Consider the following 20,949-nt stretch of genomic DNA (forward strand, 5'->3'; position numbering starts at 1 on the left):
GGAATCCAGCTGCGTCATTTCATTGAAAGCCAAACAACAACTTTGGGAGAGAAGTGTTTCCTAAAGCAACGCTGAGAATTGACCACCATCGGGAAGGGCAAAGGAACGTGTCTGTTGGGTGACTGGTGTGTATAACTCAATGATCATGATTACACCACCTTTGGGCCGGTCCAGCTTGCAGTAAATGGGGATTTTCCACTCAAGGAAGGCAGAGATCTATTATTATCTGTTATTGCATGTATCGTGTAACGAAGTCCATCTACACAGTGGAGCAATAATGAAACACACTTGTAATGAAAACATTACCTCAGATCTCTGTCTTCTTCACCATGTGCATCTAGATAAACAGAACCCCAAAGGCAGAAACGATGGCCTCGTATGATGATGATAACAGATGCATTAATCAAAAGAAATATTCCTGTCCCAGCTCCACAGTTTTGAGAATGCTGTAATATTATGGATGTAGAAAGGGAAAAGTGCAAAGATTCTGTTAGTGTCTGTCAACTTTATAACAAAAAAGATTTAAAAAATAGTAATTCATTTTGCTTGAAATAACACACGCACAGTTTGAGAAAGGATAGCCTGCCCCAAAATTCTCCAAGCAAACCAGAACTCCATGCCTTGTGCTGCCATAACAACACTTGCATACAAAAATGGTTCCCTACTCAAAAAGGGAGGATATTTGTTATCATGTAAAACCAGAATTACCTAACAAAAATGAGCAAAAATATTCTTTACCATATTTTGAATTTGTTGTTGTACAGCAAACTGTATAGCACGACCAAATATTTTTCATGAATGGCAAGAGAAAGCATTCAGAGAAAATTAGTATTACCTCTTTTACAATAGTCTCTCTTGCTAAACATTTGCTTTCTCCATCCATGCTCACAGATCTAGTCTGACTCTACAAATGTAGTAAAAAGTAGTTTTTCTTAATAATTCTTACTTGCTTCAATATGTCATTCATGTCTATGAATGGCACAGTCTGTATTAATCAATTCGTTTTATCAATTAAAAAATGTGCTCTTCCTATATAGTTTTATTACAATTAGAGACTATAATCCCATCAACTATAATAAAATGTAATTAATTATTTAGATTTTTAATTTTTTTTTAGAACTTTCTGTTTTCATGAAGCTTGACACCTTAAATATAACTGTTAATTCTATTTTGAATTTTGCCCACCTCTCCTCCTCCCACCATATTAGCAGTATGAGAGAGAAAGGTGAGTTCAAACAGTTTCAAAAAAGTCCAAGATCCCCCCTGAATTTTCTTTGGGTTTGATTTTATGCCCTATTTGTAAATATCTTCCCAACAAATTCTCCTCGTGGTTTTGTAAAGCCCACGTAGTTCCAGCCTTCTACTAACTGTAGAAACAGAACAGCTGTCAAAGCAAAATCATAGACAGGAAAACAATACCAGATGCTGTCCAACTCGGGTTCCTGAAAGAACTTACATATATGCTGACTAGAAAACTTTGCTGCCGAATTAAAGTTGAAGGCCTTAAAATGATGCTTATCTAGCTATAGTCTGTATATCACTAGTAGATGGTCAGGTATATCAGAAAGTACTCTATAAAAGGAAAAAAACCCAACCTCATACATTGATATTGTTATGTACACAGCAAGCAAGGAAACAAAACAGAGGAATATTAAAATAATATATGAACAATCAGAATGCAGACAAATTTCAATTGCTTATGAACAAAAACCACGTGTCAACATTAGACACAATGGCTTTGTAAGAGGTTTTCAAACAGGTGAAACAGGTTATGGGCTTAAAAAGGTGAATAAAATTGCTCTCTAGATTCCAGTCTAGGTCCATCTATCAGAAACAAGCACTAAACATTATTATTATTGAGGGTTGGACTAGATGACCTTTAAAGGTCCCTTCCAACCCAAACTATTCTATGATTCGATAAACACGTTTTGGAAAGAAAACCACCAAAACTGAGAAATGGAGTTAAAAACTATGCATGAGCGTGAGAATCAATTACAGAATTTGAATTAACTCTCTCTTACCAGTACACATTCACAGTAACTCTGTTGTTTGCAGCATAGTCCTTTCAAGCATACGAAAGTACCACAAACGAGACAAACAGCAGGATCTTTAGGAACCTTGGTACAAACAGTACAAGTCTTTCTGTGATAATACTGAAAAATGGTATTATAATTCTCGGGCAACTGAAGGAGGCGTGGCAAGTCCCACTTAGGTTCCTGGATAAGCAAAGCCTACAAATAAGATAAGAACAATATATCAGTTCTGCACATTCGTTTATGCAGTTATACTTTTTAACAGAAGAGACTACCACAGAAAGGAAGCATGCAGTTTAAAAATCTCTCACTACTTCTGCATTTCACAAATTTAGAAGTCAGAAGTCACCTTGCAATAGTCACCTGCCTCTGGCTGAACACCCTCCCCAAGTATGGTCACATTTCATCTTTTGTAATGGGTGCAAAATGGGTGCTAGCCTTTTCCCAAGGATGTTTTCTAAATGTGACGCTTTTTCAGCACAGAAATCTGCATAGCTGAAACTAGAGGATTAAGACGAATCTGAAGGGAAGACTCCCACTCACTACACTAAGTTATTTTGGCAACATCAACACGCTGCTACCAAACCCTGGCACTGAATGCTGTCTCCTACCTAGAATTTAGACTAAAACTTTCAAAACGAGAACTGAAGTTCGGCTCTGTAAGTGATATTTGAAGCGATCTGCCTGATTTCCAAAACTGTGTTGCACACATAAATTTTGAGGCCGTTAGGAACTTAGCAGCACTCAAAAATTATGCTAAGGCAGATATTACCTAAACACTGGTTTCAAACCCGAATCTTCTCTTTTGCTCTTAAAAACACTCTCCAATTTTATGGTGTTTTATTTCTTTGTTTGTGTGTTGTTTTTTTTTGTTTGTTTAGATGGCAATGCATTTTCCTTCAACCTCATTTTTACTGGCTTTATAATTGATGGGCATAAGGGTGAGATGAGATCTTTCTTGCAAAGTGTAAAATTTTTTGAAGAATGCATGATCTCAAAACCTAACTAAAAAGGGAAAGTTGCATTTGTACCCAGTTCCTTTTCAGTCACGGAAAGAACACTATCAGTTTCACTGCAATCTCTCTCAAATGCCTATCAAATTGGCAGCAACTGTATTTTGAGATTAATTTGAGTACTCAAGTTTTCACTCACAATAGCCTAATTCAGGCCTGCAAACACGCAAAGGCAGGTGCAGATCGTGTTGCAGAGTGAAGAATGCATCTGGCTTGCCTTTTTGACACCATAAACTTAGGAGAGGGGGACTGGAATTGTTGAGATGCAGCTGCTTCATAAAAACAATTCAATAACGTTCAAACATTTCCCTTTCACAACTGATATTCCAATTGCACCGGTTCAAGTCTTGGTATTGTTTCTTTAACCTTCAGAGAAGACGTACCATCTTTTATCAGTCAACCACTAAACAGCTTTTATCCTTTTGATCTTTTTCAGTATTGCAACAGAAGATACTCAAAAATATCAATAATGTCTAATGGGCAAGAAAAACTTCTGATAAGTATTTTCTTAAAAGACAATGTTTCTGTTACATGCCCTTGAGAGGCTTCAGGTGCAGAAGATATGGGTACACTTTGTATCATCTAAGGATAGTGTTCCTATTTTCTTTTTCCAGCAATCATATATTAAAAAAAAAAAAACCCCAAACAGACAGGTTTTCTTATTCCTGTTAACCAATCCAACCCACATCCACTAACTAATATTTGTGATTACAATTTCTCTCTCTTTTACAAGTGAGGTTCTCAGATCCTTATGCAAAAGAACAGTGTACATGCATGGTGAATCAAGCAATAAACAGCTGCTTCCACATCAGCACTATTTTGGAAGAAGTAATTCTGCTACATACCTTTACTTGATCTGGATGTCTATCTGCAAATGAAGCCAATTCTGAGCACCACTGTGATATCATGTCAAATGCTGGCACTGGCCAATCAAGACAAGAGGCACTGGTGAACTGATGAGCCGGCTGAAAAGATGGTAATAGACCCAGACAGCTTGCAAGAACTGTGAATTCTTCATCTTCCTTTTAGGTATGAAACCAGAGAGGTTTAGATTAATACCTACACTCTGAGTTTTTAAGTAGTTTACTAAAAATGTATCTATTCCAATAAAAAAAAAGACGCTCTAGTACAATGATGCTAATAGTCACAATCAGAGACACAGTAAAGCTTCCATTTTTTCCAGATTACCTCAAACTGGATTCTCAAAATACAAGAAAACTGGCCAGGAAAAAAAAAAAAAAAAATACCAACACAAAAACCCAATCAAAAACCCCCAAACCCAAGAAAAACCACAAAACCCAAACAAAACCAGAAAACCCCAAACTCCTCAATAATTTTCTTCCTATTTAGCACCCCGACGTGGCTTGTAGTTGTTCAGAGATGGGATGGTTTTGAGGCAAGGAAATGAGGGAGCTGACCTACAGCAAACTCCACTTAAATCAGTCATGGAACTTAAACATAATTGTCTGCTGATGCAACATCTCTGAGAATGAAGTCCAAGGATTAACAGGCATTAAGCAAAATCAAGACTGAATTCCAGACTGTGTGGAATTTATGCCATCTCTGCAAATGCCTGACAAATTTTAGAAGTATGTTGGTATTTCACCAGACAGGCATCTCCGACATGATAAAATAAGCATGTATTTGCTGAATTTTAAGAATATAGTACCATTTTTCAGGGAAACTGCCTTGAAAACAAATTTATAGAAGACAAACAATGCTGCAGAGCAATGCTATAAAATATGATTTAGAAAAAAAATATCTTAGGATAGAAAACACATACCATGAAAAAACACCTTACAAGTCTAATTTTTCATCTCTAGCTTTTAAATGGAAACATTTGAGTGGGCCCTTCTCAATCTGTACCTGGCAACTAGGTAAATCCCCTCCAAAAAGATGGTGTTGAAGAAGGCTTGTGATCCTGAGGAAAGGCAGGCAGAACTGCTGCAGATAGCACTCTACAGAATCAGGATTTACCTACGGGGGAAGGAAGCAGTTACTGAATTCTGCCCCAGATAAGTTCTCTCCTATGTAAGAAACTCCAATATGAACCAAATGGTTTTTAAGCATACTCTATAAACCACTGCATCAAACACACATTCCAAAGGCCAGCATTTCACTAATAATCCGAAAGAACTCTCTATGTTTTCTTTCCCCCTTGACAAATGTTTTTTCTACTTAAACATTCAGTTTTCCAGATTTCTGAAAGGGCTTTCATGCATACAATTAAACCCCAGAATTATAAAAAGCATTTGTTAATAACTTTCTCAACACAGCACTGGCCATATATGATATTAGTAAAAGAAAGATTTGCACAGGCAAACTGTCCCAAAGGGACGTGCTTTGATCTAGAAAATAAAGTTGTACTGCAGTCTTTAGCAAGATCAGAGAAAAATCATTATAACAACGAGGCTGAAAAACTCAAATAAGAGACAGAAAGGGGACATGCTGGATAAATTCTCAAGAGATTTGCCAATACCACTGTTAATTCTTCGGTCTCTCCTTCTTCATATATCTTCCCCTTCGATAGCTCAGTAATCACATGACCCAGCAATACTTCCCAAGATTTGTCTCCGCTGGATGTATTCTGCAAATAAGAACGAAAGAAATCCAAAATGCACTGGTCACAAAAAGGAGAAAAAGTTTCTGTGAAAGTAACAGCAGTGAAGTACATTTTCTTTTGATCAACATAATTCTACAGAAAGGGAATGCATTTAGCTCACAGAGTGAAATGTAAATTGCTATTTCAATTACATATGTTCTAAACTGAGTTTTATATGAAAATACTTTTATAGTGTTGCATTTCCCATGTTTTTTCTGTGCGTATAAAAATGCTTACTTGAAAATTAGGAAGAACCACTTTATGGATACATCAGGTTTTGACAGAATTTGAATTCTAACACAACTGATTTTTTAAAAAAATTAGTAATTTTCTAAAACGTATCAACCAGAATGAGTTATAAAACACTTGCTTGTATTTTAATTTGAAATGTGTCTATCAGAAAATGGAAAGCTGTGTTTGGAATGAACAATATCTAATACAGATGGGGAAAAAATATTTAGTGGAAAGAATAGTCACTTCGCTTTGTGCCATAGCATTTACATTTAAAGGCAATGATTATAGAAAGCCATTAAAACCAGAAAGCAGCATTCCCATAAATATTTTTCTTCTAAGTCATAATAAATTCTACCCAGGAAAATATGACCGGATGTGAATTTTGAGCTCTGTTAGTATATCATCAACATAACAATGAGGAAATGGAATGTTACTGGGATTCTTTAAAAAAATTCCAAAGCAACTAGGTAAAATTAAATATATAAAGACTTCAGTACATAATGACATATAATTCATCAGTCGGTTTCTTTAGTGCCTTTGGACATCAATTATAATTGTTAATTTTAGGTGGGATGTTCACCTTTCAGCATCAGGAAGGCAGACTTGCTGTTTATGCTCATAGTCTAAGAACCAGAAGGGAACACATATTTAAATCAGCAGTTAGGACAAACCTTTCATCTACATTATTCCTGGAAGTTTACTCCACAGGCATTTACAGTGTGCTGCTTATGACACCATAAGGCACCTTGTAAAGATAATGAGAGTGAAGTTGGGAATCAAAAGTAGAATATCTACCTCAGCCCTGTCGAGAAATTCAACTCTTAATGTTGTTTGATCATTTGGCATGAATATAAAGGAAAGACTTCAGCTCATGTTTAATGTCTGGAATACCAAATGGAAATAGATTCACTTGGCATTCCAAGGACAAAAGTTAAGTAAGGTGTGACCTGCGTAGTCATCCTGGGATCAAAATGTCAATATTATCAGCACATAAGAAAAAGCCATTTATTTTAAACCATTCAGACCTCAAGAAACTTTAAAGGAAGAACTTGGATTCCTAAACTAAAAACCAGCTTCCCTCATGACATGCAAAGAGAAAGAAGTCGGCTGAGGACTACGGCTAGCTTCAAGAGGAGAAGGGCTGCCAAAGGGCTGGGAGAGAGGAACAGGGAGCTGTGCAGTTACCACTGGCTGGTCCTCAGTGCTCAGGGGTCTCTTGCACACACACAGGGTTCAGGCAGCAATGTTATACAGGAGAAGGAGCTGGAAACTGAAAAGACATCTGGGGAAGGGCAAACTTGCACGTGGGACTTTTGCAAAGCCTCTGCACTTGGGGTGGATTATCACTGGGGTGGGATGGAAGCCAAGAAGGAAGTAAGTGTAGGAGTCCCTGAAGGCCTGAGGATGATGCAGAGATCACCCCAAGCACATACTGCCAAGTCGCTGTCAGAAGTTGGACCTTTGTGCACAGATGATCTACACAAGACAGACAAGATGAAGAAGAAGGATGTTTTAAAGACAGAGGGAGAGGCGCTGTCACTACAGCACATATGCAGCAGGGAGCAGTGTTCATATCTACTTCCTATCTCTTTTGCTTTCCCACTTGGAAAACTGTCAGCCTTCAATGGGCTTCTCACAGAAGAAAAGTCAAAATTCTCAAACTGACAGAAGTTAATCTGTTGTGTTATTTGAGTTACAGTAAATCGTAACATCCATTCACAGTAACATACTGTTTCATGTGCTACTATTCCCCATTCGGCCTTATCATCCATCAAAGAGAAGCAGACTAGTGAAAATTCCACTAAAATGAACTGTCTTTAAAATCACGAGAGATGGCTACCTCATAAATCCATTAGCTGAGCCATTATCATAATTTGCAGGCCTCAAGTACAAAGTGCTTTATGTGAAGCAAATGCTTTCACATGCTTCTATAAGAAAACATCTTAGTATTAATAGGTAGCAAGCCCACATACCACATGCCCTAAGTCTATTTTCATACAATAAAACCTCTCACTGTAGACAGAAAATTAAGCATTGCAAATATACATTCAGATAAACTCCAACCTCTGCTACTAAGAAAAAGACAGTCCGTGTTTATCACATGGACTATGAAAGAATATGAGCTGGTAACACTTCAATCTATTTATATGCTTTCTGCCACAAACTTTAAACTGCAAAATTATCTATCACTTGGGAAGCAGAAAACAGAAAAACAGAAAACAGAAAAATTCAGTAAACAGAAAAACGGGAAAAAACCCTCACCAGCAACAATCTCCAGCAAACATTCTTGAAATTCTAAAAAAATTACAATATACCGAAAAAAGGTGGTGGAGAGGGAGCTAACAAAACGCAGTACTGCCCAGTGATCTCAAATGCTTAATGCAAGTCCAGGAAAAAAAAAAAAAAATCCCACATAGCAGCAGTTTGGGCAGCAGATAATTTGTCCTTAATACCCTGGAGCTGTGGCTGACCAGTACGACAAATCCAACTTATATGTGAAAAGCAGGTCATGCTTGTCAGCATGCATTCCATTTTACAGCCAACATAATCTAAGGCCCAGCTGTTGTACGATGGGGCATTCCTCCTCCCATTTCCTCTCCTGGCCCCAACCCTCCCATCCCTTCCCTTCCTCTAGCACTGGCACTCTTCTGACCTTCTGGGGAATCAATCCATGGAGTACAAAACTAACTGAGGGATTAAATGAACGCCAGTGAAGGGAACTGGGTCTTTTGGTGGGAACTGGCGTTCAATCAGCTGAACTGAAGTGGCAAGATGCACCTTCACTTTACTTGTAAATACTACCGAAATGCAAGGAAACGATAGTGAAATCTACCTGCCTAGTCTACAAATTTCCTTCTCTGCCTCTTCATCACGTGAGCACTCTAGGCCACATATTGAGAGAAATTTCTATAGGTAGCCACGAACAGCATGAACAAATAAGAAAAAGACAGGTTTGGTTTTTTCCCCACCGACAAGCTTGCCTGCTTTTCCTGAAGAGAAGTGCATCCCAACCCATGGTTTACTAGGAAGGCTTCAATTGCCCAGGAAGTAAAGCTGCATTTGCTTGATACCACTGCAACATATTCAAGACTGAAACTATAGAGATACAGCCTCGAATCTGAAGCTCAGTTTTGGAACTTGATACTCACTGTGAAGATTTTAAGTCTCATCACATACCAAAACCTGCAAAAATTGCACATGTAGAAACAAAATACTGGATTTTTGTGAAGCGGAAGCAAATTATTACATGCAAAGTTGAAGTAGCTGTTATAGTCCTCCCAGAAAAACATAAGCAAAAATTCATAAGTGTTTTAATAAATAACCAACCTTTTTGAGAGCTTCTGACTCTTTCCATGCCATCCTATCTTCAGCACTGCACTTAACAGAAAGTGCTGCCAAGGCTTGAGTATACAATAAAGTGAACAGCACTTTTATAATGCAGGTGAAGTGTTCTGTAAAACAAAGAAAGTCATTTTTAAACATTTGTTATTTGTAGCAAATATACTGGTTACAGAGTCTGTAGTTATGGAAATGATGCTTCTCAAATGAAAAGCAAGTGCTATACAAAAAGTACAAAGCCCCAAAACATACAAAACTACATAAATATATTTACTGGCTTTCAAAAATGACTTGGCAGCCGTAGTGAATGGAACAAGTACAGGGCGAGTAATTTTCCCCTGCTCCATATGTTCATCTTAATCCTGATCAGCAGTGACTTCCTCCATGGGACCTGGCGATATTACAAAATTCTATTTTGTCCAAATATAACATCAAGTTAAGCTACTGATTACTGATAGCTACAACTAATTCTGTGCTGTAGATATAAGCAAATGCATATCCTACCGTCTCTTCTGGCAATACCTAAACCATCTGGGGTAAGCTACATTCGTACAAATATGGGAAAAATTAAGTTCTGAAAGAAATCACTGCAAGAAGAACATTTACCATACTTTTGTTTCTAATTCCTTCACTTCCAGATAATGGATCCAGCCATATAAGACTTGCTGCAAATCACTCTTTAATGAGTACTTATTTACTGGACCTCACCTGAATGCAGAAGGAGGACAAAAGACAAACTGCCATTTTAGAACTTATCTTCTGTTGAAAGACCTTTATTTGTTTACATTTTTTTTTTTTTTAACATTTAAAGGACTATTATCTCCTATGTATAGGCTGCAGGAGAAAGGCTCTGAAATATTTTTGGGGAAGCTAGCAACAGAATAAAATAAGAATTCCTAAAATTGGAACAGGAAAACAGGCAAACGTGATCATTCTCTGAAATGAAGATATGGTAGCAGTCCTTTTTTCTCTTTTTCCTTTAGGTTCTATTTCTCATCCCACATAATTTATTTTTTAAAATCTAGGGAGATCAAAGAAGTTTCTGTCCTCACTTATACCATTCCTGAAGCACAACATAACTAAATATATTATCTAAAACAATGTATACAAAAACAAGGGGTTTAAAAAGTCCTCTCAGGCTTTGAAGTCAAGCAAAACAATTTTATTTACATAAGCACCTCACAAAAAATTGGGTTAAATTCATTCTTTCTTCCCAAAGGATTTAAACAAGCTTTGTATGTGAAAATGAAAAGGAGGTAAGGGAGCTGAAACTCCTTGCTTCCCCTTTCTTGTATGTAATATCAAACCCCATCACTGGGTTCTAAAACAAAACCAGCCAGGACTTGAGTACATAATTAAATTTGTGAAATAACAATTGCTTTTTTATGTAACAAATGTTTACAAATCAATGCAGACATGGATTTGGAAACTTTTTTCTGTCACTAAGTATATACAATAAGTGCAGTTTAAGCACCTCAATGATCATTTGTATTTGTAACTATGTAATTAAAGGTGTACTTTTTTCTGTATTATCTTCCTATGGAGCGTATGTTAAACATGACAAGGAACGCTGCTATACTTCATCCGCTCCATGCTACAGCAGGGAGCATTATAATGATTTTTCCTCTCCAAATTTCCCCCCAAGGTGAATTCACCAGATCCCCCCACGCACTATGTTTTTGCTCTGCTGAAAACTCCATTTTCTCAGCAATCCTCCCCCTGAGGAATAATAGCAGACAAGCTTTCAGTATATTTTCTGGGACCGAGATCTACAAGATTAAACCACAAGCACTCACAGAATTGTAAAAATTGTCTCTTCGGCCTGAGCTACAGTCTATAATCGTAGCTAGAACTGAACTCTATCCTGAGTCGTGAGCTCTATCTCCACCGATAGCAGGTACAAGCAATAGAGACCAATTTTACACTGTGAAAGCATGAATGAAAACCACTGCACTTACAGCAGCAAAACTAGCCCGCTGGTCAACATTCCCCAATCTGCCTAATTGTTCAATTCACCAGAAATATTATATATAGCATATATTATGCTTTTAAAAATAACGTTCTTGTATTTACTTACATGTATGTGACTCATAAATGCCTACGAATTACGTTTTTGGAGGATCTAGAATTGGACAAAACCCATATTCTCCCATGTCTGGGTCCCCCTTAGGAAGTCCTGACTTTTGCACAAACTTTTTTTTTTTTTTTTTAGGAAACTATCACAGGAGCAGCTCAGAGGCCGCACGCTGTGTAATGAGCGCCAAGGCTCTGAAAACAAGTATTTTATAGTCACAAAAACATCCCATGGGACACATACTAAAAACAACAGTCAGAGGATCAATTATAATTTCATTACTATGTGTTATCCTTTATTTGTAAAATGCAAAATACTTGACAGCTGCAGGTATCCATAAAGTTAGCGCTGTTACATTCTTGTCTACTGCAAAGAGCGATTTTATTTGCCTTTCTGCAATGCACGTGTGGGGGCCGTGTGGTGTTTTCCTGCTGCCCCCCTGGTGGGGGCTGTGGTTTCGCTACATCATCTTTTTTTGATTTAGTAATTCTAAAAATTGCTAGCATATTTGTATGCTGTGGAGCAAACGATGTAAATGCCGTCAATCCCTGCTGTTGCAGATGATCTACTGTGCAACACGTTCTGCACTAAAATGCAGTTATGACTTCTGTGTTTGTACATAAACAACCCAATCTGATATTCTGACAGTCTGTTACTATGGCTAGGCCATTATAATCAAAACAGAGGTCAATGCAGAATTTTCGTACTTATTTCGTACTTATTTTTGAATAATATTGACAAATTATTTTATGTTCCTATTTTTAAAACTTTTTTAAACAAAACTTTTGGGAACCGAATTACTTCACAGCATCCCATCACATTATATGCATTAGACAAACCCCCTTAAAAATAAAGTTTATACAGGAAACACTTCTAGAACTCTAATTTTAACATTAGTACAAGAAATGTGCAGATGAGTAAGTGTATTACTAACAATACGCATCTTTTAATTTCAAATTAGATGATATACAATGGCAGGCAACGACTGCAGAAAGAATCCACAAAGCAAACCAAACGCAAAAGTAAGGACCTAGGACCATTTTTAGTGAATTCTGAAGGGCATCTTTATATAAATAACCTTTGAAAATATTCTTCTTGATCTAAAACTTGAATAGTTATTTGAAAAAATAATTTCAGAACAAAGGCAGACAGCACTGAACTTCAGATAATCCATGAAAGGTATATTGAAAGTTCCGGGATACAGATAAATATTTCAGCTTCCACATTGAAACTGGATACTATTCAAGTTGATTACATTCATTCTATATTTAGTCGAGATCCTTATCCAATCGTTAAAGACAAGTGCTAGTGTTTGCGTGAGTGCTGTTTGCTGTATTTTTGTCACATGTCATTGAAATTTTATAGAAAAAGAATGTGTCAGAGCATCCAGGTCAGATTCTTCACCATTTGTGCCCTATCAGAATTGCAAAAAAAGGGGCTGAATTCAGGTGTTACACACCAGAGAAGGAAACCTTTCCCACAGTCCACAGATGTTAGGCCACACTCTCAAAACCAAGCTGGAGCACATCCACCACTCCCAAATCATGGATCTCGTAAAAGCAGCACTGTGGCCTACGTTAGAGCAACGCCAGGCTGTGTAACAGCACGCTGGTGAACACCCATGCTGCTGCACAACCCTCCTTGCATGTGTGGCATCAAGCACAGCACCAGGCCACTGCTGGCCAGCTGACCGCCAATTCTATGCTCCTGCTAGCCTCAGACTCAGCCCTGCTCACCCAGAGCCCAGTTTTTAAACACTTTGCAACAGTATCATACTATTTACATTCAAAGCAAAGCAGAAACGGAAATCACTTGAAGCTACGAGCACTCTGCGCTTCTAGAAATCTGGGGGTCCCAAGTCATGTGCTGGGAAAATAAAATTTTTTTACAACTGATAGTAATAAAGAAGAATATCCAATTTGAATTAAATGACTTGCTCTACATATAGAAATTATGTTGCAGAAAGGGGTAATGGAAGGTGTTGAATTCCATTTTCAAGGACAGATTTAAGTTTTGTTAATCACCGAGCCACTGTCTCCATTTCTGTTCTACCTTTCCTCATATGCAGCACCATTTTCTACCTCTGTAAGAAAGGAGCTAGAGGTTCTAGAAACAAAATCCTCATTTTCTACAGAGTCCCAATTCACAACACCATGAACACTGTCCATCCTCTGCACAACAACTGCCACAGAATTAAACCAGAAATGACAATGTGGATTATTATGTATTTAGTCTTGCACAATTTCAAAATGCTGAGCAGACAAAGCCTGTAAAAGCTCTGACCATGTTTCAGTGCCAAACAAACAAACAAACAAAAGATAAATTCATAAATGGTTTTAGTATCTTGAACACAGTGTATATTTTGTTGGTTACAATACACAGGAGGTACACACTATCTTCTTCATTCCCTTCTTTGTAAATTGGTAAGTGCTTGTAAATGCTCTGACCTCCACCACAAAGTTTCTCCCTTAAAAAAAAAAAAAAAGATTTGATTCGTCGTGTTCCTTCTTTGTGATGTGTTCAGATCAATTTTCCTCTCTGAATGAAGAGGCTGAACAGTAATGATATTTTTATTGCTTTAATCGATGTTGGATTGAAAAAGATACCAACACCCATCCAACAATTAATAGGGTAGTTAATGCGACTCCTAGTGCTATATGTGAAGGGCAGGAGATGAAGTATGGGTCCTCCTTACAGAGTACTCGGTGTTTTTAAAACAAAAAAAACCAAACTGTGTAAACAAAAAGGATTTTGAGTACAAACACAAAGATTTAATACTTGATGAACAGTTTCAGCTTCCTGTAAGGAAACATGGTTTCTCTGAATACATCGACATACCTAATAAATGACACTGCAAAACCAGTACCATTACAGGAGAGTGTCCATGCTAAAAGAGGAAGACAATCTTTCATGGATTCTAAACCCTACAGATTTTTCCTTCATTATTAGTGTTCTAACACCATTATCATGGCATTCTACACCAGACTGCAACACCACCTCTTCTGCAATGTAGTTCAGTGTATTGTTAAAGGAATATACTGGAAATATCTGTCAGTGCACACAGGCATCAACCTTCTGTCTGCATGCCGGTGTCCAGCCAAGTCCACAGCTCCTGCACCCCACAGTCACGCCACCATCAAATGTAGATTTTGCTCACCCTTACCACTGACCCACCACGTGACCCTGACAAACCATTTTACCATTTCATGCGTCAGCTCTCTACCAAGAATTAACAATATCGAATTCAACTCTGTGACCTACACACTCATTACAGAAGTCCTAAACAAATTCGTTATTACTAATTTTTCTGAACGGCATTCTATACTTCAGGACAAAGAAATCATGAAAGACTTTCTTTTTATTCTGCCTAACCATTTTGATGAAACAAAAATTAGAAAGATAAATGGCAATTTATTTCCAATTTAATGCTTCGTAGATTTGAAGTGGTTACATTCATCTTCTTCCTGCCACTTGCCATTTTCCTTTTAACTGCAACATACAGTAAACCTAAGAGCAAAGACAAAACGTGCTGCTGATATGTGGTATTTTACAGAATTCTCCACAGGATGCTTTACTATTAATTGAAGGTTGTCTTTCCTAGGATAAGGTATACTTTCATAAATGGTGTTTTTCAATGCTTGAATATAAACTACAAAGACTACTGTTTGTACTTTGGGTTCACCACTCCCTTCCCTGCATTTCAGGAGGCATTAGTTTCGTTAAACTTTTTACTGCTTTTATTAATTCCTTCCAACAAAAATTAACTTAAGCTAAACTGTAGTAAAAAAAAAAAAAAGTATCTTTATTACAATAGGCTTCCTGTTAAAAAATATTTTATTCTCCTAGTATTTTCATATTCTAATAATCTATTGGACATACCTAACCCATAAACGAGTACATTTAACAGAAAAAACACAATCCAGAATGTTAACAGACACACAGTGTCACTTGAGCTGAATTTGGACAGTCAGTAGTGAGGACTGAAACCCTCTTAAATGGACACTGTTCCTACTACACTTCATAAGTTCGGTGTATGCAACAAGAGCAGAACAGTCCCTGTATTTACCTACTCACAAATTACCAAAACTCGGTAGGTATCATAACTGCCACACAGACCTCACAGCTGATGCTCTGTTCATTGTCCATGAAATAGTAAAAGAGATACTTGTTTCTTTGTTCTCATTTTAAAATAAAGGTATAGCTATAAATAATCAAGCCAGAGAGCAGAGGGTCTGAACTACCCCATCTTCTGGAGCGTGCACTGTCTCTTAGCAAGACGGACCAGGTTCAGCTGTTGCTTTTATACAGAAAAAGAAATTTAGTTTTTAAAACAGTTTTGATTTTAGTAATGGAAAATTTAGTTTTTAAATATCTATTTAGTATTTATTCCAAAGTACACTATATGCTGTCTCTATTGAAGTTGCTGCATCACAGCAATTATCATCTTCATAATTGACCTCCTATTATGTCAGACTGCTGTAATTTAAACCCTGAAATTCAAATTAAATTACAATCTTTCACCCTTAGGCACTCAGATCAACTTGAAGTATTGAGCTGTCCCTCTAAGCAAAGAGATGAAGGTCAAACAAAGGACACTTTTCCTTCAGTAAAAGTACTTAATAGTTTTTGCTCAGCTCTTGTGTCTTTAGTGAATAGGCTGACTGATAAGGTGAGAAGACAGGGGACACAGATAAGCCTGTCACCCCACAACAGAAGTTTCTGTTCAATGCCACCTTCTGCAGATAAGGCAGAAGCATTATTTTAGAATACACAGTAGACAAGCTATGATTTACCATCCTGGAAATCACCATGAATGCAGCCTCATATACATAATCATCTAAATATATGTATTTATGTAACATACCTTTGTGCAATGGTTGAGGCATGGTTAAAATCTGGATAAGCAAAAGGGATGAGACATCTCTGTAAAGCACAGGAACTTCTGGCAGCTCTTCACTTATCAGCCTGGAAAGAAAACCCAAAGAAAATCACTTCTGATACCATAAACCCATTTTTCATTTTCATATTTTATTTCGTATTTTATTTTAAAAACTATTACATTTGATATCAAGCTTACAGAAACCTGACAATTCACTAATCTTGATTTTAAAACCTAATGGATTATAATGTTACCTAATGTTAATAATGGATTGTAATAACCCATGAGGAAGTTACTATTTGGGTACCTGATTCTTGTTGAAGTACTTTAATACTTTCCAAAACTGCCTGAACTAATTATTTCTATGTACAGACTCAAGGAACATTCAGTATTTCACTTTTAGAACTTCTAAAATAAGAATATATTGCATAATAACATAATAATTTAATTGGTTTTCAAAGCATGGCATTTCACAAGTATACATATATCCATTCTGTAACAGCAACGAATCCTCAAATTACCTTAATGTTACAGGGACTGCTTCTATCGGAAAACACTAAGACCTTAGAAAAGGTATTGCATTCCTTTATGTACAAAAATGAAGACTCAAGCAGCCATCACAGGTGGGATTATGCAATCTTACACAGTCTTTATAAAAAAACCCCATATGGCTAGAAGAATAGCAAATAAGCACATAAAGAGATCCTGCAAACTTTTGAACTATTTGGATTCACTGAGTGACATAACATCACCTTGTAGTCTTACACTTCAAAGCAGAAAACGTTTGCAGATTGGAGGTAGGATTTTTCTAGCTTGGTGTAGCAGTATCCAACAATATTCCAACCAACAATATTCTATAGGTTCAACAGCTGAGCCAAAATTGCGAAAAATCAAAATGTTGAAATATCATTTTCCCCTCTTTAATTGATATGGAGTGTGAAGGAGATCTCAAGCTGCTCTCAAGCAGGAGCAGCTGGTACAACGCGATACGCATCCTCCATTGTCACCTTTCCTTTTCTGCAATACGCACAGAAGAAAGTGCTGTTTGGGTTCTTATTCCCATTCCCAAACAGAGGTGGTGCTACCTGGCTGGCTGTTGAACATCAACGGAGTAACTGAGGAGGAGATGCTTGTTTGAGATATTTATGTGTACTACCACAGGAGCTATATTGTGAGGCCCTAGAATAACTGACCCTGAGTCTCCCATGGAAAACAGAGTCCTCAACAGCTTCTTACAAATGGATGCAAACGTCGCAAAGGAAAACACCACACGCTATTGAGTTCCTTGCAACTGCCACGTGATTGAAATGCTGGCCTAGAAGGGCACTGTTCTATCGCTCCTTAGGCTTTTCATCTTTTTTCCTCTCCTCTTCTATCATTCTTCTCACTGGTCAGAAAATGCAGGAAGAACAACTCTCCCTCTCCTGGTAGGAGCTTCCCTTACTTAGGGCAGTTATAGGCCTCTACGCCATGTGGCACTTCACTGGGCCCTCCGGAAAAACCACCTTTGAAAGTCAGGAAATCAAAATACATCTGCCTGCTACAGTTTCCAGGTTATCTTCATGATTTGTTCCAGCAATCTTAAGTGTCCTGCAGGTAAACCACAACTGATGAAGTGCTAGTTGTACTGAAAATGTACACATATCCCTATGAAGATCTACCCCCAAAAGCACAGCCTCACTCTCCTCCTTTCAATTGCTCTGCAACACATTGCGGACCGTAGTTTCCCAATGAGGCTTTAAGCCCTGCAACAGGCGCCCAAGTTTCTGTACAAACAGAATCAGATTGAGGAAAGAAACACACAGACAAGATATTTAAGCCCTATTCTGTCTCAGCTCTGCCCTTTCAGAGCGTGACTGGTGAACTGTTGTTGGATCCAATTATTGTCTCTCTTCCAAGAGGATCAAATTCTTCCTCTGACCCCACTCAGCTGGCACTGGCTACTCCATTAGCTTAGTTGACGCCTCTCTTTATGAAGGCACCAACTCCCCTTGGTGCCACCTATCACACACAGCAGACAAACTGAGCTCTTGCAGACTGTGTACTGGAAAAGGTCGTCCACATGAGGTGGGATGTGGGTGCATGCAAAAGATCCTTAGGGCCTTTTAATAGCTTTGGGGATCCAACCAGTTTATCATTTCTGAGGCACATAAACATGATGCTGCTTCTGGAAGGAAACCCCTACGTAGTTACTGATTTCATGAAAGCTCCGACTTCTCTCTACACAAAAGGCATTGCTAGGAATCACCTGTGATATGAATTTTAACACGCAGAAGCAGTGATATAAAGGGAAGATTAAAAGAACACTTTTGGTCATATTTAGTGTGTTATCCAACTATACTTTTTTTTAAATACTCTCCTTCCCCTCTCCCAGCTCAGTACGGCAGACTCTGAAGCAATAATTTTATTAAATGGCTAAAGTTTCCAGTCATTTTATGCAACACTCTCAATTGTGAGAATGAGCACAAATGGCTTGGTTGATCGGTCTTATGAAATGAAGTTTCAGAAAACAGTTTAGCTGGTCCTTTTAAATTAATGAACCCAAACAGCTACAGAATAAACACTTATCCATAATGCCTTGTTACAATCAATTATTTTATAAAATGATTGTTTTAAAACACTGCAACATACATAAATATAGATACTTATATATGCGAGCCTCCCAGACAAAAACCAGATACTCTAAAAATCAATATATTGAAATCTAAAGCAGACAAGGGGCCAAAAATTTGCATCACACTACCAAGTCTCATTTTCAAAATCATGCAGGCAATGAAGATGCTAATCTCACTAAGTCTCTCTAATTCTACTTCTACCTACAGCTAGTTCTATTTTATGATCTATGACACTGAGTTTTAAAATAACCCTCATTACATAATGGCTTTAAAACCATGGACAACTCTTAAATTACCTCTCACCTTTCATTTTTAATTTATACATAAACTGGGGCAAAAATTAATTTGGAATAATATTAAGAAAAAAAAAAATTAACTTCCTCTGGTCACATTTAGTTGAACACCTCTTTTTGACGGGAGTATCAACATCAGTATCATTTAATAATCCTGTAACAATTAGGTCAAATACCAGTTCTGACAAATTTAGGAAATATTGTTATATATACAGAATACCGTGATTGACTGGCAGCATCACAAATAAATGAGCTCATTTTCACATGCAGGACCAACTGAACTCTTTGTCTAATTTATTCATTTCATAAGAATTGGAGAAGTAAAGCTACGTTACATGTCAGGGTTTTAGATAAGCGGCTTCCGTTTACATCAAGCGCTGCAGCATATGAAGCACTTAAAAACTGCTCTGTCATTTGTTAAGAGCCTAAGTAACTTCTTCATTATGACACTGAAACTGAATTTATAAAATGTGTTTAGAAACGTGTTTTATGGAAATCGTGCATCCTGTTAATCCCTAATGCATATGTGAAAGCTTGATAAATCTGACTTTACAAAAAATTGTGCCACAGAAGCACTGAATAAAATGAAAGCAAGTACAATTTCAGATGGGACCAAAGTAATATAAAATTATTCAAATGAGTTATGGCTGTATGCTGTATCCATTAAAAAAAAAGAGGGGGGAGACGATGTGGAAATAAACTGCACAGTGCAATATAAACATGTACCAAAATGAAAAATGAAATATGCATTGCTCAACTTTCTCTGTGGAACTGACCTCTCCTCCAGTCCGAGGTAATTGGGCTGCACCTCTCACTGTGCCAATACCAGAGCTGTCTATCAGCTGACAGCTGAGCAACTCTGCCTCTGTATTCTGCATCCTCCTCCTGATAGAGGTTATATGGGAATCACGTCTTTGGGAATGGATATAGAGGAACAGAAAAGTCTGTTCTACTTTGAAACAAGCAGTATTTGCTTATGGCCTTTCCTTACGTACATGGTCCCCTTCCCCTCTTCTCTTAGCTAGAGACACTTAAAATTTTTGTTTGATGCTAACTCCAACTGATTATAAAGTCAATAAATACAGTGGAAGTTTTGAGGCTCACACCTCTTCAAACTGCCAGATACAGAAAACCTGAAACACAGGGATACGGATACAGCTAAATAAAGCCTTCGTCAACCAGGGCAAATTTATATTCTCTTCAGTATTTGCAGGATAAGAAATACAGTCCACAAATCCCAGCCTGCAGAAAGGCGAGAGTAATACACAGCTTCTGATATTCATGATAAGAAAGTAGAATTCTACTATTTATTCTGGCTACGCCCTAGGATATAATCACAATTTCTAATTTGCTCTTCACTGTGTCACAGCAGATTTTACAGCAGGTCAGTTCTCATTACACAACACAGGGTCGCGCTGACAGTACTAACATTAGGCATCGCCCCTTCTCTCTTTCACCACTGTGCTTCCAGCACACCCTTGTCACCTGCTCCCAAACTTATGCAAATTAATCTTTTTAAAAACATGGATTAGTTCCTTAACTTTGTTCATGATGCAACCTGCTCAAGTTACATCAGCAGAGCTGAAGATGGTGAGATACAGTACAGGGGAAGGAACAGCCAAGAGCAAGTACTCCTGAAGTTGGCGTTACTGTCAAAACCTCTGTATCAGAACGTGTGTCCTGAGATACCGGTGTTTCAGGCAGGATTTGTGTGTTTATTGAACAGATCACATAAGTCCTGTTGCAGCACGTGTAGGTATATACCACGTCTTGCACAAACCTTAACTAAACCCCATTGTCCCATCATCCTACTCTCTGTCTGCCTTGGACCATCTCATAAAAACTATTGTATTTTTCCCATTTCACA

General features: G+C 37.6%; 1 protein-coding gene across 1 annotated transcript in view; it reads right to left on the bottom strand.

Annotated features, from left to right (window-relative positions):
* Nucleotides 1-20,949, bottom strand: part of UBR3 (ubiquitin protein ligase E3 component n-recognin 3 (putative)) — a 101,547-nt gene that overhangs the window by 823 nt on the left and 79,775 nt on the right. The window contains exons 32-38 of the mRNA XM_009894565.1: nt 16,160-16,260; nt 9,210-9,334; nt 5,526-5,633; nt 4,913-5,023; nt 3,892-4,068; nt 2,022-2,231; nt 307-446 (exon numbers count right to left, since the gene is read on the bottom strand). Of these exons, the coding sequence (XP_009892867.1) occupies nt 307-446; nt 2,022-2,231; nt 3,892-4,068; nt 4,913-5,023; nt 5,526-5,633; nt 9,210-9,334; nt 16,160-16,260 (972 nt within the window). The remainder of the gene's footprint in view (nt 1-306; nt 447-2,021; nt 2,232-3,891; nt 4,069-4,912; nt 5,024-5,525; nt 5,634-9,209; nt 9,335-16,159; nt 16,261-20,949) is intronic.

The sequence above is a fragment of the Charadrius vociferus genome, unplaced genomic scaffold (genome assembly GCF_000708025.1).
Source record: "Charadrius vociferus isolate BGI_N301 unplaced genomic scaffold, ASM70802v2 scaffold161, whole genome shotgun sequence".
Classification (NCBI taxonomy): Eukaryota; Metazoa; Chordata; class Aves; order Charadriiformes; family Charadriidae; genus Charadrius; species Charadrius vociferus.